This window comes from Anomalospiza imberbis, chromosome 1 (assembly GCF_031753505.1).
Source record: "Anomalospiza imberbis isolate Cuckoo-Finch-1a 21T00152 chromosome 1, ASM3175350v1, whole genome shotgun sequence".
NCBI classification, from domain to species: domain Eukaryota; kingdom Metazoa; phylum Chordata; class Aves; order Passeriformes; family Viduidae; genus Anomalospiza; species Anomalospiza imberbis.
Window position 1 is genome coordinate 13,576,431 of NC_089681.1, and position 16,840 is coordinate 13,593,270.

At 43.0% G+C, this 16,840-nt stretch overlaps 1 protein-coding gene across 1 annotated transcript in view; it reads right to left on the reverse strand.

The window, feature by feature from the left end:
- Nucleotides 1–16,593, reverse strand: part of DEPTOR (DEP domain containing MTOR interacting protein) — a 74,922-nt gene extending 58,329 nt beyond the window's left edge. Inside the window, exons 1-2 of the mRNA XM_068182302.1 lie at nucleotides 16,369–16,593; nucleotides 16,116–16,211 (exon numbers count right to left, since the gene is read on the reverse strand). Of these exons, the coding sequence (XP_068038403.1) occupies nucleotides 16,116–16,201 (86 nt within the window). The 5' untranslated portion in view covers nucleotides 16,202–16,211; nucleotides 16,369–16,593. The remainder of the gene's footprint in view (nucleotides 1–16,115; nucleotides 16,212–16,368) is intronic.
- Nucleotides 16,594–16,840: the final 247 nt, after the last annotated feature.

The following is a 16,840-nucleotide window of genomic DNA, read 5'->3' on the forward strand; positions in this document are numbered from 1 at the left end:
CTAAATGAATAGCTTCCTTTCTTTCATGTTAATTATAACTGCATTTCTAGGATTTATCTTTATTTTGAAGGAAGCTGTGATAGCAGTAAGTGCAAAAGTACTCACTAGAAAAGGAAAATTGCACTGAATTTTTTTAATTAAAAAAAAAAATCTGCCATGTTTTGACACTGATACATGCTTTTTTACCTCCTCCACCTGGCAGCACCACAATATGCAGGATGCTACACTGACCAAAGACATGATTCAAGGGAGTTCTTTCCAGTGTCTTCCAGAAGTCTATTGAAATTCAGTGGTTGACTACTAAACTGTAAAACAAAGCTGGAAAACTGCTGCATATTTTTAAACACTGAAGGTAATGATCCATTTGACTGGATAGCCTAGAGGCAATTAAATTGTTAGAGGATGACCTTCACAGTTCATAAATAGACATGGAGGAACAGGTAAAACTATAAACTGTAAGGCTCTGCTCTAACAACAAAATGCTCTGCTGAAAACTGGGAACTCAGAGGCTTTTAAAAGCAACAGAATAAGAAGTAGCTTAATATGCAGTAGTGAAACTTTCACTGGGTACTGGCTGAGACCATGCAAAAACCAAGAGGAACCTCACATTCTACTAACAGAGATGTTTCCAGAAATTATGGGAAAACCAATTGCTTATGTCATTGTATCTGATACTACAGAACATCATCTAAGTACTGTGCTTTGTTCATGACATCTCATTCAAGAATGAGCAGCTCAGAGATGCAATGACGTAGCTCTACTCTGGTATGAGAAGTGACGAGCCAGTCTCATCAGCAGAGAGAAAAAGATACCGGACTGGGAGTCTGGCCTCACCTAGACAAAAACTGAGAAGAGCAGAATTGCTGTCTATAATCTTTCAGGTGAGTTGAAAGCAGAGAGCAAGAAAAGCTATTTAAGTAATGCTGAAGGATCCTAACGTAAGAATTAGACAAAGTTTTGGAGAAAAGATTTCTAATTCTTACTTAAGGCAAGAGTAATAATTATAAATATATAAAAGGATTATGTATTGTGATATTCTTCAGATGACCTTCCAGTCCTGTGGTTTATAATTACATGATTTACACTGCTATCTCCAAACAACCTTGGGAATAGTGTAAGGTGGAAGAATATCAGAGGCTGACCTTTGAATGCACTATACCAGGATTCAGCCTTTTTAAAGTCTGGTTCATGTCAGCAGCAAAAAAGGAAAGTTCAAATGCTACCTATATTCAGACACTTGCTGTTTATATCAAAGCTTTTATTACAAGTGTATATACAGATATAGAGACATTCTTTGTGTGTTTGCCAAAGCTCAGGAGCTGTAAGTACAAGAGATGACCCCATTTTGTGGAAATGTTTCCCTGTTTTTGCCACAAGGTGTTCCCTGGTTTCCATTTCTACTGTGCAAGCATCTAATAGTCCTTACCTGGCTGATTGGAAGGATGGGGATTTAACTGGCCAGCCAACACCAAACTAGTGCCATGTTCTCCTCCAGCATCTGAAGGAAACCTTTGTGGCATACAACTGTGTCAGGACAGAGCTGGGGATCTGCTGTGAGGAAACCCATCAGCTTGGTAGCAGCATGCATAGAGCATGCACTCACTCATCCTCTTGAGATCCAGACCACCAGGTTTGCAGGGACCTCCAGCCTCTAACCTGGGATCTTGTGAAGTTACTGCAAAGAACATGTCTATATAGTTATAGTCAGCTTGGTCTTAGCCTGGAATTTGTCTAATATAGTGTCTATATTAGTGTCTAATATGTGTGTCTATATAGTGGCACATAATTTTATTTTATTTATTGAAATAATATAGAGTACGTAATTATTAAAGTGAATAAATCAAAATAGGTTAGAAGTGTGAATCAAATGGTGTTACAGCATTTTCGAGTTCCCTTAAGTTGTCTTGTCTTTGAGAGTAAAATATAAGCCAGTATGACCTTTCCAGTCAGCTGGAGGCAACAAAGTAGCATAATCCTAATTAACATTCTGCTCATTTATACATTTTCTTCTTACAGAAAATCCTGCAGCATTCAATAATGTCTCACTGCCAAAAGAAAAAGAAAAAATAAACCACCATGTGCAGATGAAAAAATGAAAAATGTCTCGGAAATCTACTGACTGCCCCAGACTACACTGAGCTACAAATGAATGCATGCCAATGGTAACAATGATTTTACTCAACAGTTTTGCCACATAACACTACTGCATTTATTTTTTTAAACACAGAAAAGACTGCTCTCTGACACAAATGTTTTAATGGCAAAAACCCATCCTATCTGCTTTAAATCTCTATCTAGGTCATGCAAACACGTAACAGCAAGAATTATGGTATGTGAATTTAAGGGGATTATTTAATGGGATGAATTTACTCACTGCCTAAATTCTGGTAGACTAATAAAGAACTTCATCATTAGGGAAAATCTATTATTAAAAATCATAGTTAAATACTGAATCTATTTAAAATATTTTCCTTTTGCAAAAATCTAGCCTGGAGAGTGTTTTATTTGATTAGTTCAGCATTTTTCTATGTATCATATGTTATGATATGAACGGATACACAGCTGTGGCACAACCACTCTTTATGAATAGTTCCTTCTGTCCGGACGCTATCAAGGATCTTGTCTTGTTTGATTAGGCCTTGTCAAAAGCTCACAAGTATATAAGCTTTGAAAAGATTAATATTACAGAAGCATTCTTCCTCTCCTCTTAAGATTAAATGGAAGTTTTCCTTTAAAGTAGTAAATAAATCCCTAAGGAGTCCAGAGAAGTTCTGCTGCTCTACTGAACAGCTTGCTCCCATTTCTGGGCCATGTGTTTGCCGTTTCTCCTTGTAAGCAATATTCTCTCTCCACACATGCAGAAAGCTCAATGAACAGGTATTTATGTGCTCTGACAATAAATTCAAAATGTGACTTCTTACTGCTTTAATAACTCAGACCATGACTCCTGACCCTTATTCACCAAGTAACAGTATCACCTTTACACATTCATCAGCCCCAGTAGAATGCTGCTGGATTTAGATTATAACAACATGGTTGTTTACAGCATACCCCAAACTTCGTCTTGGGCCTCAACTAGAATCCAAAACAAATGTTGCACAGACAGTTAGAGATAGACTTTAGATGGGCAACAGAGGAGCTGAGTGGTTCAGGCCTGCACAGTGCCTTTACACAAACTCAGATATTCACCTATCACTGCTGTAAATGGCCCAATACTGTGTGTTATTCCAATTCATCATCTCAAGACCAGCCATGATATCACCTGCCTGAAGAAAGGAAGGTCTGTTGGAGCTTGGCTATGGTTGCTCTTCAGATGGTTTGGACAACTACAGTTGGGCAGACAGACCAGAGGCACTTCTTGTTGCAGCTACCCAGGCACATGGAGCATGGCTAGAGCATGTAGCAAGGTTTAGTCCTTTATCTGTGCTGGCTATCAAAGCACAGTACAGTGTTCATTAGGTCTTCATTTGAATGTAACCAAAACCAGTTGAATGAGAGAATCACAGAATCATAGAAATGTTTATGCTGAAAATATTTTCAAGATCATCAAGTCCAAACCTTAAGCCTGGCAAGTCCACCACTAAACCAGGTTCCTAAGTGCCATATCTTTTAAATTCCTCCAGGGATGATGATTCCACCACTTCCCTGGGCAGCCTGTTAAGAGTGCTTGACAACCACTTCAGTGAAGAAATTTTTCATAATGTTCAATCTAAACCTCCTCTGGTTCAACCTAAGGCCATTACTTCTTGTCCTACTGCTTGTCACCTGGGAGAAGAAACCAACCCACCCCAGCTACAGCCTCCTTTCAGGGAGTTGTAAGGATTGAAAAAGTCTACTCTGAGCCTCCTTTTCTGCAGGCTAAACACCCCCAGCTCCCTCAGCTGCTCTTCATCAGACTTGTGCTCCAGACCCTTCCCCAGCTCCACTGCCCTTCTCTAGACGTGTTCCAGCCCCTCAATGTCCTTCGTGCAGTGAGGGACACAGCACTCGAGGTGTGGCCTCATCAGTGCCAAGTACAGGGGGACAATCCCTGCCCCAGTCCTGCTGGCCACACTGTATCTGCTCCAGGCCAGGATGCCATTGACCTTCTTGGCCACCTAGGCACACACTGGCTCATGTTCAGCAGCTGTTGACAAGCATCCTCAGGTCCTTTTCCAAGGAGCACCTTTCCAGCCACTCAACTCCAACTGGAGCCTTGTATGAGGTTGTGAACAGAATGCAGGACCTGACACTTGGCCTTGCTGTATCTCATAAAATTGGCCTCAGCACACTGATCCATCCGGTCCAAACACCTCTGCAAAGCCCTCGTGCCCTCCAGCAGATCAACACTCCCACACAACTTGGTATCATCTGCAAAGCTGCTGAGGGTGCCCTTGATCCCCTCGTCCAGATAGTAGATAACGATATGCAACATTTCAGTCCATATGTAACTAGGCTGTGCAGACATGAACTGCTGAAATTGCAATAGGTTTGTAGCCCCTGAAGACATGAAACCATTGATCAAGTGGCCAATGCCTTTCTGTGCCTTTTACGACAGGTTTTTCATTTTCTGAGAGGGAATACTGATATTTCACATAAAAAGAAGTCCTGTGTAATTTTCTGCCTGCAAACAAAATTTCACAATTTCCACACCACTGGAACTTTTCCTTATCCACTATATGTTTAAATAAATTCTTTTCTCCATTTTATTGTGCTTCTCCTGAACTGTTTATGCAATCCTTTCTTTTTTCCTCCTTTGGTCCTATAATATCTTTCCCAAGAGTACTGTTGTCACTGGCCCTATCTAAACTTAGATGTCCCATATTCATCAGAAAAGCAAGCAACATATTTTGTGTGAAATTATGTAGGAAACACTGTTTCAGCTGGTGTTGATTTACAGATTCAAACAAAAAAAGTAAGATGAAGTTGTTAATACATTAGTTTGGAGCAGCTCTAGCCCCTCTGTAGCCCAACAAAGTGAATGCAAGCAATTATCTTTCAACCACTGGTGTTTGACACAGTAGGCCCAAAGCATAGCACTTGGAAAAACTACCACTTTATAGAAAACTAAGGAGATTGGATTTTCCCCCATGAGGAAATATTTTTAAAGGACCTAGGCCTTGCAACTTTGAGATAAAGCACAATGGTATATATAGAAAGCAAAAATCTCATTGTTTTGTGTGTGTTGAAAGAAATATTATTATTTTTAAATAGGTGGCATAATGGTAGGACACAGGCTTGATATAAGCATGTCTTTGATTGCAGGACAGACTACAGGATGAGATGTGCCTCTCCAAGGGAAGAAAATTTTAATAGTTCAAATACCTTCCTCCCTCAATCTGTGAATGAAAATCCTATTTCTACAAGCAAAGTTGGAGCTGCAGGACTATACACAGGAACCTGTGCACACAGTGTGCACACAAACAAATGCCCAAACTGGTCCTTCCTTTGTGCACAGTGTGAGGGGATCTGAGAATGTCATGCAGGCAGCGGGAAAGAGGAGCAGGTGGCTGGCCCTGAGATTACTGTTCCTCCTGTAATGCCAACACAGCACAGCCAGCAGCATTTCTGGCACCGTGACCTACTGGCCTCACAGCACATACTACTCTCCACACTGTCTCCAATCTTTTCCCTATTCTCACTCTTCAAGGGTTGCTACAAAACCAGCATGTCCCAAATACGTGTGCTCTAGTTTCTGTACCCCAAGCTCTTGAGACATGAATCTACAGAACACAAACATCTTGGAAAGAAATCTGATGGAGGGAAGAGTTGTGATGTTGGCATTTGATGAATCTCACATGATCTGAGGTAAAATCCTAGCCTAACTTAAGACACTGAGGTCAAGGAAGCCAGGTTGTCACCTTTACATCTTCCTGAAAATCTCAGTTGAAATGGAGAGATTTCAAAAGTTCTTTGGATTCATTTGGAAATGGATACACTTCTCATCCTTAAATTTGCTTGTAAAGCTGGACAATGTAAGAGCAGTGGTACAAACTAACTCAGCTAATTTTGCACTGGAGTAGGTTAGGAGGCATTCTTAGAAGCCCTCCCACCAGTGCCACTGAGTGGATAATTTTCTCTGGTTACCAGCCAATAAGAAAAAGCTGATAATATCAGCCATCACAACTTAAAGAAGACAACGTACTATGCCTTCATAAAATATTCAGTTGGAAGGGATCTTTGGAGGTCATCTGGTCCAACCTACACTGAAAGCATAACCAGTTAGTACAAGTTGCTCAGGGTCATGTCCAGGCAAGATTTTAACATTTCAGAGCTTCTCTGGACTCCTATTTCAGTTTTTTACTTAGCCTCACAGACAATAATTCTTTCTAGATATCTGATTAGAAAGTCCCTTGCAAATTTTGACTGCTGCCTCTTGTACCATTCCTGTGCACTCTGGAAAATTCTCTCCCCTCTTCCCTACATCGTCTCATTTTAGTAGCTGCAACCAGAGAATCCCCCAGGCCTTTCTTCTCTAGGCTGAGCAGACCCAGCCCTCAGCACCTCCTTGTATATCACATGCCCTGACCCAACCCCAGCCTGAGAGCCAGCTCTCCTTGGGGCTTGAGTCTTGTACAAAGACAACTTTTTGCAGTCTATTTAGAGTTGCATAATTTTTCTTAAATTAAAGATAAATAAATAAAGTGTATTAAAATAAAATAAAGCTTTTAATAAACCTTATTTTATTTCTTTTGTTCAGTGTGTTTTTAAGAGCCCATTTTCATCCCTTGTCTAATTAGACATGTAGTAACATGATACCAATGGCTCCTATTATGGACCATTTTTCTTGTCACTGAGATCTATTTATTAACCTCATTTAATCTCACCTATTTCTACCATTTCCCCAAAGACTTGAAAGGTGTGAGTTTGTCTAACATGCTAAGAGTTTTGAAAATAAGTGTCCAAGGCAAGTCTTTAAGACACTCTCAAAATGGTATTTATACAATGCCTTTTGGGATTTATACATGATAATTCTACTTTGAGTTTCTTCCCGTGACAATCTCCCTCTGTTTGCACTGAACAACCAGCAAAATAGCAGTTTAAGCTAAGAGTTACTTTTTCTACATCTTAGTAAAAATAAATTAATTTCAGCTAGAGGAAAGTGTAAGTTAATTATATCCTGAGTATCAGGAAACAATTAACAGCTTTCTATTACATCACCCTAATTTCTAAGCTATACAATTATATGCTACTGCAGAAAAGGATGCATGATTATCAAGACAAGGATCTTTTCAGAAAAAAATGAAAGGAAATTGTTCTATTGCTGACAATCAGTGATATAAATAATGCCTAGCTAATATCTTTTCAGAAGTAATTTCCATTATTTGCAATCCTGAGTGATGTGTTGGCTGTGTGTTGTCAGATTCTCCTTCCAGAGAGGATGAGCATAAATGTTGGACTGATTCTTCAGATAAACCCTCAAAAATTCAGCTTCCTATGAATATTTTGCAATACTCATTGGAATTAAATAAAAAAATCATTGTTTTTACTAACCTTATTGTAATTATGTCTTGCATTCGCTTTGCCTCTTAAATCAGGGCCAAGACTGGCTTCTACAAACACAAAGGGACAGGCAGGCCTGCTTTAAACAGCCACAATGCCTTGAAGACACAAGTCACAATGTGAAAAGCAACAGACATGACATACAAACACTTCTTTTTAACTGCCAATAAACCCATTTGGCCCAATAGGCAGGTGAGAGGTGCAGACACGGACCCACAGAGCTGAGTTGTACAGCTGTTCAGCTGGACACCAACAGAAACACTACAGAAAAACACCCAACAGTACTTAGTGTGAGAAGCAAGGAAGCAAACCCACACAAACCTCCCTAATATGCAGTCAAAGGCTGTTGTGCTGGATGGCCCCTGTGTTGCTGGGGGTGGGAGAATCTTCCCAAACCAGGCACAGCATATAAGATTCAAACAGGATAAATATCATAGTGCTGCATCAGCAGAACTTTGGTCCCTGCAGATTCCTTGTGCAGATTCCTTGTGTCCCTTTCAGGACAGCTATACCACTCCCCCAGAAAGTTTAAGTTCTGTTTCAAGCTCTTCTTCCCTATTATTTTCCACCTCAAGTCTTCTATGCACTGTCCTCAACAAACATGACCTTGTTTGAATCTTATCTAGCATTACAGCTTGGAAATATAGCTGCCACAGCTCTTGAGAATAACAGTGTCCATCTCCTGGATTCCTTCCACTGCCTTCTCCTCTTCTGTCACACCAAACAGTATTACCATACTTGACTTTCAAGCTCACATCTTTGCTATCACCATCTCTTAGGTGTGTTGGCTTTTGCTCTGATCAGCCATTTAGTAACAGTTTGTAATTTGATTTTTTACCTTCAAGTGAGCATCACTGTACTTTCTGCCTTAAAAGAGACGGCAACTCCATCCAAACAGCCACAGATCCATTTGGATGGAGTCACCCAAATCCTGTCTAGCATTACTATGATCTCTACCAAAAACCTGACATGTAAATGAGGGTCGAGCAGGGCAAGAACAGGGGTGAGAAGGGGCTCCTGGACTGACAGAGCTGTACTTTTAAGAACTGATTCCCTGAGAAGACAATCTCTCTGAGGGGTCCCCATCCCCTGACCTCAGGCCAACTGATCTTAGCCTTTACATGGTCACTAGTGCTAGTTTGACAGGCTGATACCCTGGCCAAGCCCCACAGACTGTTCACCATGGGCTCAGATATGCACCAATGCACTGCACCAGTCATGCAGCAGAATCCCCAGTCCAAGGGAATTGGGCTGCTCCTTTCTGCAGCAGTAGCCAGACAGATTGAATCAACAATCCTATAAAACCCACAGCATGACCTTCCCCTGGTTCCTCACAGAAACCAGAAAACTCTCATCTGTCTGCAAATCCCTGTGACACAGCTGTGGTAGCCCATGTACCCAACTACACAATTGCAAGGAAATGGAGAATTACAGCCTTGTGATGTGAAAACGTGCTTCTATATTCACTCTGAATTAGCAAATGCAATCAGAAACATTTTTTAATTATTTGCAACTGCACCTTTGAGGTCTGAATGTATTTACTAGATTGAGGCACTGCTAAGATGCAAACTATGAAAACTGTAAAAGGCTGATAATTAAGGTCAGGGTTGCCTTCTGAAGCAGTGCTGTCACACTGGTGATAAGCTGGTCATGCAAATTGCACAGTACAAATTTCAAAACACATGAAATGTCAGTATTTGAACGTCCATTCATGTACAATACTGTGACAAGAGTGCAGAAGTAAAGGTAAAAGCCTTGAAAGAAAAAACCATTGTCAAACTTAGTCTCTGTTCCTGTCCAATAACAGCATGTACACTGGGTATTTTAAACTCAACACCATTTTTACAATGTCTTCTACAGGAGTCTGAATTTTTTTAATGGGAATTCAGCAAATTAAGCCCTGAGGGAGTGGTCAGGCAAACTCAGCAGTGGATGCTGCCACCACTCCCTCTCCCATGTACTTGACCATGTGTTTCCACTCTCTCCTTCACCCCAGTGTTGGCACTGGTCTGATTTCATGCCAAACCTGTTCAGAAAGTTAATTTTTTCTTATTTGGCTTCAGCTGCTTCAGTTCCCTGAACTTCTGATCCCAGACAAACACCAGTGCAAAGTGCAAGGGAAGTGATAAGAGTGGGGCAGTAGCAGCCTGCAGTTGGATCTGCTCTATCAGTAAACCACAGCCTCAAACCGTACATGGGGAAAGCCAGAACCCATTTCTCCCCCTGAACTTCTTCAGAGAAAGTTTTTTGTGGTCATGTGGTAAACTGGTTTGTAAAACTGACCCAACTGAAATACCAGCATTCCAAAAGCTCTGTTGATCACTCCCCACTGCAGGTCACTATATGGTGATGCTCCAGAGGTGCTTAAGCCAGTCCAAAGAACTGCGAAACACAGAGAAGGGAACCAGAAGGCAAGAACACCTATTTAATTCCAGTGGTTTATACATTAAAATTGTTTAAAATACATGGTTTACGTGTCCTGATCTTGCTTAAGAATAAAACCAACAACCCATGATTAACATATGAAATGCATCCTTCCCTCAACAAATCCCAGTGGTTCTGCTGAAACTTCAAGCTTTACACTTCTGTCTTTATTAACCTTCAGAGCCTCAACACAGTTCTTCTTCAAAGACCAGATACACAAACCAAACCTGATTAGCTCTTGCTTCTTCCCCAGTCTTTCATCCCCTTTGCCAGCTCTTCATCAGTTTAACCTCTTCACACTTAAATTTATTCTGAGGAGATGACTGGCCTTGAACACAGGAAAAAAGTATCTTTGAGTTAGCAAAAGGACTTCCACAAGTATGCTCTGCCAGGATGCCTGCCAATCTCTGCTAACCTGAGACAAAAGTTAATGATTGACTCCATCTGGAATGGAATACATAAAATATACAGCACAAACCACTCATACAACATTTGCCTTCTTATGTACATAGTGAAAGAATGATCACTATTTGCACATGCATTGTTAACTACTTGATCTCTGAGCTGCACTTGAGGAAAGCTGCTGAGGGCAACAACTGAATTATTAAAAGGCATAGCTACAAGGAAAGAAATAAGAAAACAAGCCTTACATCTTCATTTCTACAAATGTTGAATAGCCCAGATTGTACTGAAGGACATGAGAAACTGGAATTCCTGGCCCAGGAATTTCATATATACATATAAAAATGGGGTTTGTCATTAGAATTAGTACCAACAGGCAAGATTGAAACACATGAAAGGACGAAGAATCAAAGACTCTAGGAAAAATGACCATATAAATTTGAGAAACACTTTTTTTGTAAAATTTAAATAATTTATAGTAAAAAAAATATGTAATTGAAATTGTTGGGATAGAGTAGAGTTAGTGGGAAACCTGATTTCAGAACACTTCATTTTGCAGCTTTACCAACCTTCACTTTGACATTTTTTCTTTCAATGTATCACTCTGGTGAAACCTCACAAAGAAAAAATGACAATTTTTTGGGTGCTTGATTCTGGAAAACAAATTGACGGAAGTGAAATTATTTGTACAGAGAATTCTGGAGGAGTCTGTTCCACAGAGATCTGATGATATAATCTCTGTGTTCTATCCATGCTGAAGAAGTGAGCATACAAGGGTCTTCTCAAGTGAGACAATTGAAAACTAATTTTTTCAGGGTTAGTTTTGAACCCAATCAGTGCTTGGGAAATGCAAACACTGGTGAAAAACTAAGGAAGTTGCAAGAAAAGTGTTCAGGGGTAGAAAAACAATCATTCCCTGAGGAGGAAGTACAAAATTGGATTGTCTCTAACAGGCAGATTACAAAATCTCATTTTAAGAAAATCTGTCAGTTCTTCAAATGGCACAGATGTTTGTTTAACATCTAGGGATGTGACTTGAGAATAAGTGACCTCTAGACAATTACGTATCTCAAATCCTTTTAGAGTCTAAGCTTACACCAGAGTCTTAACACACTTTCAAACACAGTGATAGCATTGTATAAATTCTGTAACTCTACTGTGTGTATAATCCTGTATCATAGCAATACATTAACACTAAGTGTCATTTGATATAATTGCTCTAGAAACTATCATTGTTATGTGCCATGGGATTTCTGTACCTTAGAGTGCTAATGAACTTTTCAATCCTACCCCCATGAAAAAAATGTTGACTGCTTATTGCTTAGAACAAGAAAAAAAGTTATGAACCTGTAGGTGCTGCCACCCTTCAGAAGTTAGTAACTCTGAAAGTTATGCACTCAAATATGGCTTCTGAAATTGGTAAGGTTCCTGAAGTAAAGTGGAAGATGAGTGAAACTGTTTTTGTCTTACAGCTTAAAAATGTGTAGCTATTTATCATGTAAAACATTTAACTCTGCGAATCAAAACTCATACACCAACTCTGACAAAAAGGGAAATAAATTTCTGTTGAAACTTTTGTCTCTTCCAAAAGAAAGAAAAATCTCTAAGAAACAAGCTTCATATCTAAGTAGAAAAAAAGACGAAGCTGATTATAAAACCTATTCTATCAAAATCACTGCCTCATCTAGAGAAGTGTGCATAAATAAAACATATTTATTTATCCAACTATTTAACAGAAGTGTGGATAGGGAAATACGAAGTTTCTTGTGAAAGCTGGTGACAAAGAGGGATCCAAAAGTCTGCAGAGACATTAAATGTCATTGAAGTTACACCTACTAGAGAGAACTGCACACCATATACAATGGCAGTAATAGGTGTTTAAATATTGCTGCTCAGTTGACTGAAGCCTGAGGATTCCTGAATTACTAGGCACATTTTCTGCAAGAAATGAGGGACTCTTGGGAGATACACAAGATTTTGGTGACGATCTGGCATCAAGAAACAATCAGCAGATGAGGAGGTTTCAGACACCCTTACCTTGGAAGACAGGCAACCAGCATCTATATCAAAACATGCCCTTTGAAACTGCTTTTGTTGCCAGAGGGCAAGATCAGCTCTATCCAAGTCAGTGCTCAAACCCAGACATAATACTTTAATCCTTCTGCCAAACAGTGCTGAAATGGGCACAGCCTGTTGCCTTCAGCTGTGAGGGAAATGAGCTTGGAATTACTCTGCTTCTGATAAAATTCTTAACAACTTCAGTAGTGCCATTATTAAGCTTCCAACAATGACTATGGATGCGACACCTTCCTTCAGGCACTCCCAGCAAGACCAAGGAAGCTCAGGGACATTCACTTCCCCAGGGCTGTCCCAGGCACGGATTTGCAGGCAGGGATGTAGCAGGGTGGAGGCCTCCAAGGGCTCTCCCACTCCTGAGGAATCTGAAGGCCCCGAGATCCTCTCAAGCATTTTAAGGGCAGTGCTGTTGCAACCTCCTGAGACGAGAGAGCTCACCACTCAACAGCTGTAGGGTCTCTGCAGCAGAACAAAGGGAAGAGCTGAGATTTTGGGTGGCTGGAGCTGTGAGGCAGCCAGAGCCTGCAGTTTGTCTCTGCAGGACCATCTACGCCAAAGCTTATAGCCGGGTCATGCCCAGCTCAGCTTTCGCCCAGCTCTTGTGAATCTCTTGCATGGCAACAGAAGCTGCCAAAGGGTCTGTGCTGGTGTGTCACACTGCTGAAATCTTCAGCTTTCCTTCACAGCTGTCAGCTTCATAATTTAAAGGCTCGCCAAGAGCCAAACTTCTAAGTCTTCACTTTAAAAGATATGTTTCTATTAACCAAAAGTAAGAGGCATTTGCTCAGACAGCTACTGGGTATCGAGGCAAAGGACACTACTGAATGTAAAAATTTACATCTATCTAACATACATGTTATCTAACATACAGCTCTCATTTCTTTTTCCATAAATCACCCCACCCATGGGCCAGGATTTACATCACAGCTGTGCCAGCAGCCAAGTTCCTGGGTGCTAGCTGACATTGCACACAACAGGGCAGAGGATCCTGACCTTGCAAAGGCAAAACACACATCACAAGCAACCAAGAGACAGGAACAACGAGAAGGATAAAACTCTTTGTCCTACTCCTTTCCCTCCCCCAGCCACTGTGCACTTGTCTAGGGAGTGAAAGAGGGCACAGGGCTTCCATTCCCACCACAGGCACTGCCAGTGTGCAAAGACAGGCTTGCCAAGGTGCTGCTCAGACAACTTTGACCCTCACTGCATCAGATCCCTGCCAGAGAAGGACAGACATGCAACAGCCCATGGGAATGAGAGCTGTGAGGCAACTCATGAGGCCGGAGTGAGACAGGCACTAGGAACTTCGTAAGGAATTTAAATCAAGCAGCTCTGGTAAGTATTTGAGTTTAAACACACATGCTGTTTGGTCTAGTACAAGAGTGCTTTAAATACCTCTGCTTGGTTGGGTTTGTGTTAAGTTACACCATGCCCACAGTTTCATTTTACACTTTTACTCCTCAGTTATGTGCTCATCTTGCATGCACTTTCACCCAAATACACACATAATCACCTGTCTGGCTGTATCAATCCCACTGGGGAATCTTGCAGTTGTAAGCATCCCTAAGAATAGAGTACAGTATGCTGCCTTGACTGCACGTGTGTGCTGGTTTTCTATCATCTGTTTGCCTGCCCCAAAGGCTGCTGATATACACTGCCTTTGATCCTGAAAACACTCCACATTTTCATTTTGCATTAACAATTATACGCTTATCTTGGACAGGAAAAGGGAAACTTTAAATGCAGGGTTGGCAAAAACTTGTCTGCCAGCCATTCTTCTATCACTTATTTGTGGCTTTTACTGCCTGGAATACTGAAGAATACAAATCCTTTGCACAGAATATCCCAACAGAGAAACAGAATGAAGTTAAGAAAAAACTGGGGGGAAGCAGACAATTTTGGGTGCAGTTTCACAATACAGTTCCAGCTGACCCAATAGCTCACTGCTATCCAAATGGAAATTTTGTGTCTTCTCCACCACATCCCATTTCTTCCTCCTGGCTCCACATTCCCAACCTATTTTCTGTGGCTTCTGGAAGTCAGCAGATCAGAAAATTAACCTACGCACCAAATCACCACATTGGATCTACTTTCAAAAAGTCCAAGAAGTTACCTGAGCAGGCACAAAGAGGAGGTGGAACTACACTGCTGGGTGGTAGGAAAAGGGCCAGAAGAAGAGCGGATCTCCCTGTTCAGCAGCAGCCAGACATTGTGCACACTGACTTGTTCATGAACTCCCAGTCCAAGCAGATCTAAGCCACTTCTTATAGAGTCATGAAGGAATGTCCATAGGTAACTTCACAGGATGGGCAAAAATTATTTTGTATCTGCAAATCATCTTGCCCAAAAAGATGACTGTGTTTCAAAACCTTAATAAATAAAATGACAAATGTGATTCTTGATAACAACACAGATGAGCTGACTCTATTTCTCAGTTTCTCCTTCGGGAAAGATTGCAAAGCTTTTGCTTTTACATTTAACTAAGAGGTATACAGAAAGATTAATGTGATCCTTATAGAAATTTTGTATTAGCCTGAAATCTTCAACTTTCAGTAACATAAATTAGGAACAACAGAAATCTTATCTGACACTTGGGATGCTCAACTCTGCACCAAATCCACCATGCAGGACCTGTGCCAGTGCACTCTGTCAGCCTAAAGGCTACTTTGAAGCAGAATCTCAAGCTTGAAGGAGGCACTGGTGTGTACTGCAGCCAGATCACCAAAATAACATTTACTTGCCAAACAGGAGTATCACTGGTGTGCATCACAAAGCGGCACTTCTCCTTATTTCGTGGATGCAAACAGTAACAGTGTCTGTACTAGAAGCAATGATGGCATCTGCCAAAGTAGGGAACATTTCTATCACTTTTCAATGTTTGTCTGGCATCTGAGAAAAAAGTTTTTAAAAATTCAAGAAAAACTACTGGGAAAATATTTTTTCTATCCCCTCCTAGTTACTTATATAACACATTATAGTGAGATTTTTCTTCCTGAATCACAAGATGGTCCATCATCAAACCAACATTATTAAAATTACTTTTTCTTCTCTGTACTGTATAGGTACAGCCAGCATACACAGCCAGCACACACCACAGAATTAAAAATTAACTGAGACAGGCATTTTTGTTCAAGACTCCTGTGCTGCTCACAACTCCAGTCACACAGCACTGTTAATTGCTGCTGGCACTGACAGTAGGGATCCCCTTCCATCTGCCGGGACCAGCTGATGCAAAATAAAAACAGTCCCTTGGAGTGAGGCGCAGCAGTGCGGGGTCAGTGCCCGGCGCCGCTGCCAGTGCCGGCCGGGCTGTGCGGGAGCGCTGCCCTGCGCTCGCCTTGGCTCTCCATGGGGTGCTGAGACACTTTATCTCTTATGGTTTCTTTGTGGTTTTTTATCTTTACAGACGCCGCTCTCCTGCAGCGTTCGATGCCTTTAGTGACGCAGCAGCCTCTCCCCAGCCGCCTCGTGTTCCACGCAGGGGAGCAGAGGTGCCCGCGGCAGAAGCCCCCGTGCGCTGCTTCACCTCCCCGGGCTCGCAGCGCCGGCTGCGGCCCTCGGCCGGAGCCCGGGGCCGCGATGGAAGCAGGGCAGGTGCTCCGGTGCAAAGAATGTCCGCGGGGACAGACCCTCGCCCTCCGCTTCCCAAACTTCCCCCTCCCGCCGTCAGCGGGGCTGCTGCTGACCCCGGGTACGCGTCCCCGGCAAAGCGGGAGGAAGGCACCGCTTACCGGAGCTGCTCGCCGGTGAGCAGGACCTCGGCCATGTGCTCCAGCTCCGCTGCTTTCTGCTGCATGCTGCTCATGCCCTCCTCCATCGCCGCCGACCTGCGTGCACAGCACCGCCGGGTGAGGGGGGACCGGGACTCGCCGCCCCCCGGCCGCGCTGCCCCCGCCGGCAGCTCCGGGGCGCCTCCCGCCCGGCTCCGGAGCTCTTCGCGGGGGTGGCGGGCAGCGACAGCCACGTCCTGCCGCTCCGGCTCACCTGAGCGCCTCAGGTCACTATTCCCCACGGCAGGCTCGGATCCCTCCCGCCGCTTCCCGTGTTATTGTGTCACTGGCAGGCGGAGAAACACATGGCTGCAGCCGCCGCGCCGCAGCCGGGCTCGCCGAGGCAGCAGCGGCCCCCCCCGGCTGTCACACGGCAGGGTCGGCGCTGCCCCCGCGGGAAGGGGCCGGCTCTCCGCCGGGGGCTGCGAGCCAAGCGGCTGCTGCCGCTGCCCTCCCCGCCAGCCCCGGCCCGGGAGGCAGAAAGCGGCCGCGCACGGGGGAGCGCAGCGCTCTGTGCCCGTGGCTCCTTCCCGCGGGTGCAGAGTCCTGCGTCCTCCCTTCCGCGCGGGGCTGCCGGGAGGACGGGCTGCTCGGAGGAGCAATGAGCCCGGGAGAAGCGGATCCGACCGCGCGGGAGGAGATGCGACTGCTGCCCGATCAGCCAGTGCGGGCTGCGCCTTGGCAGT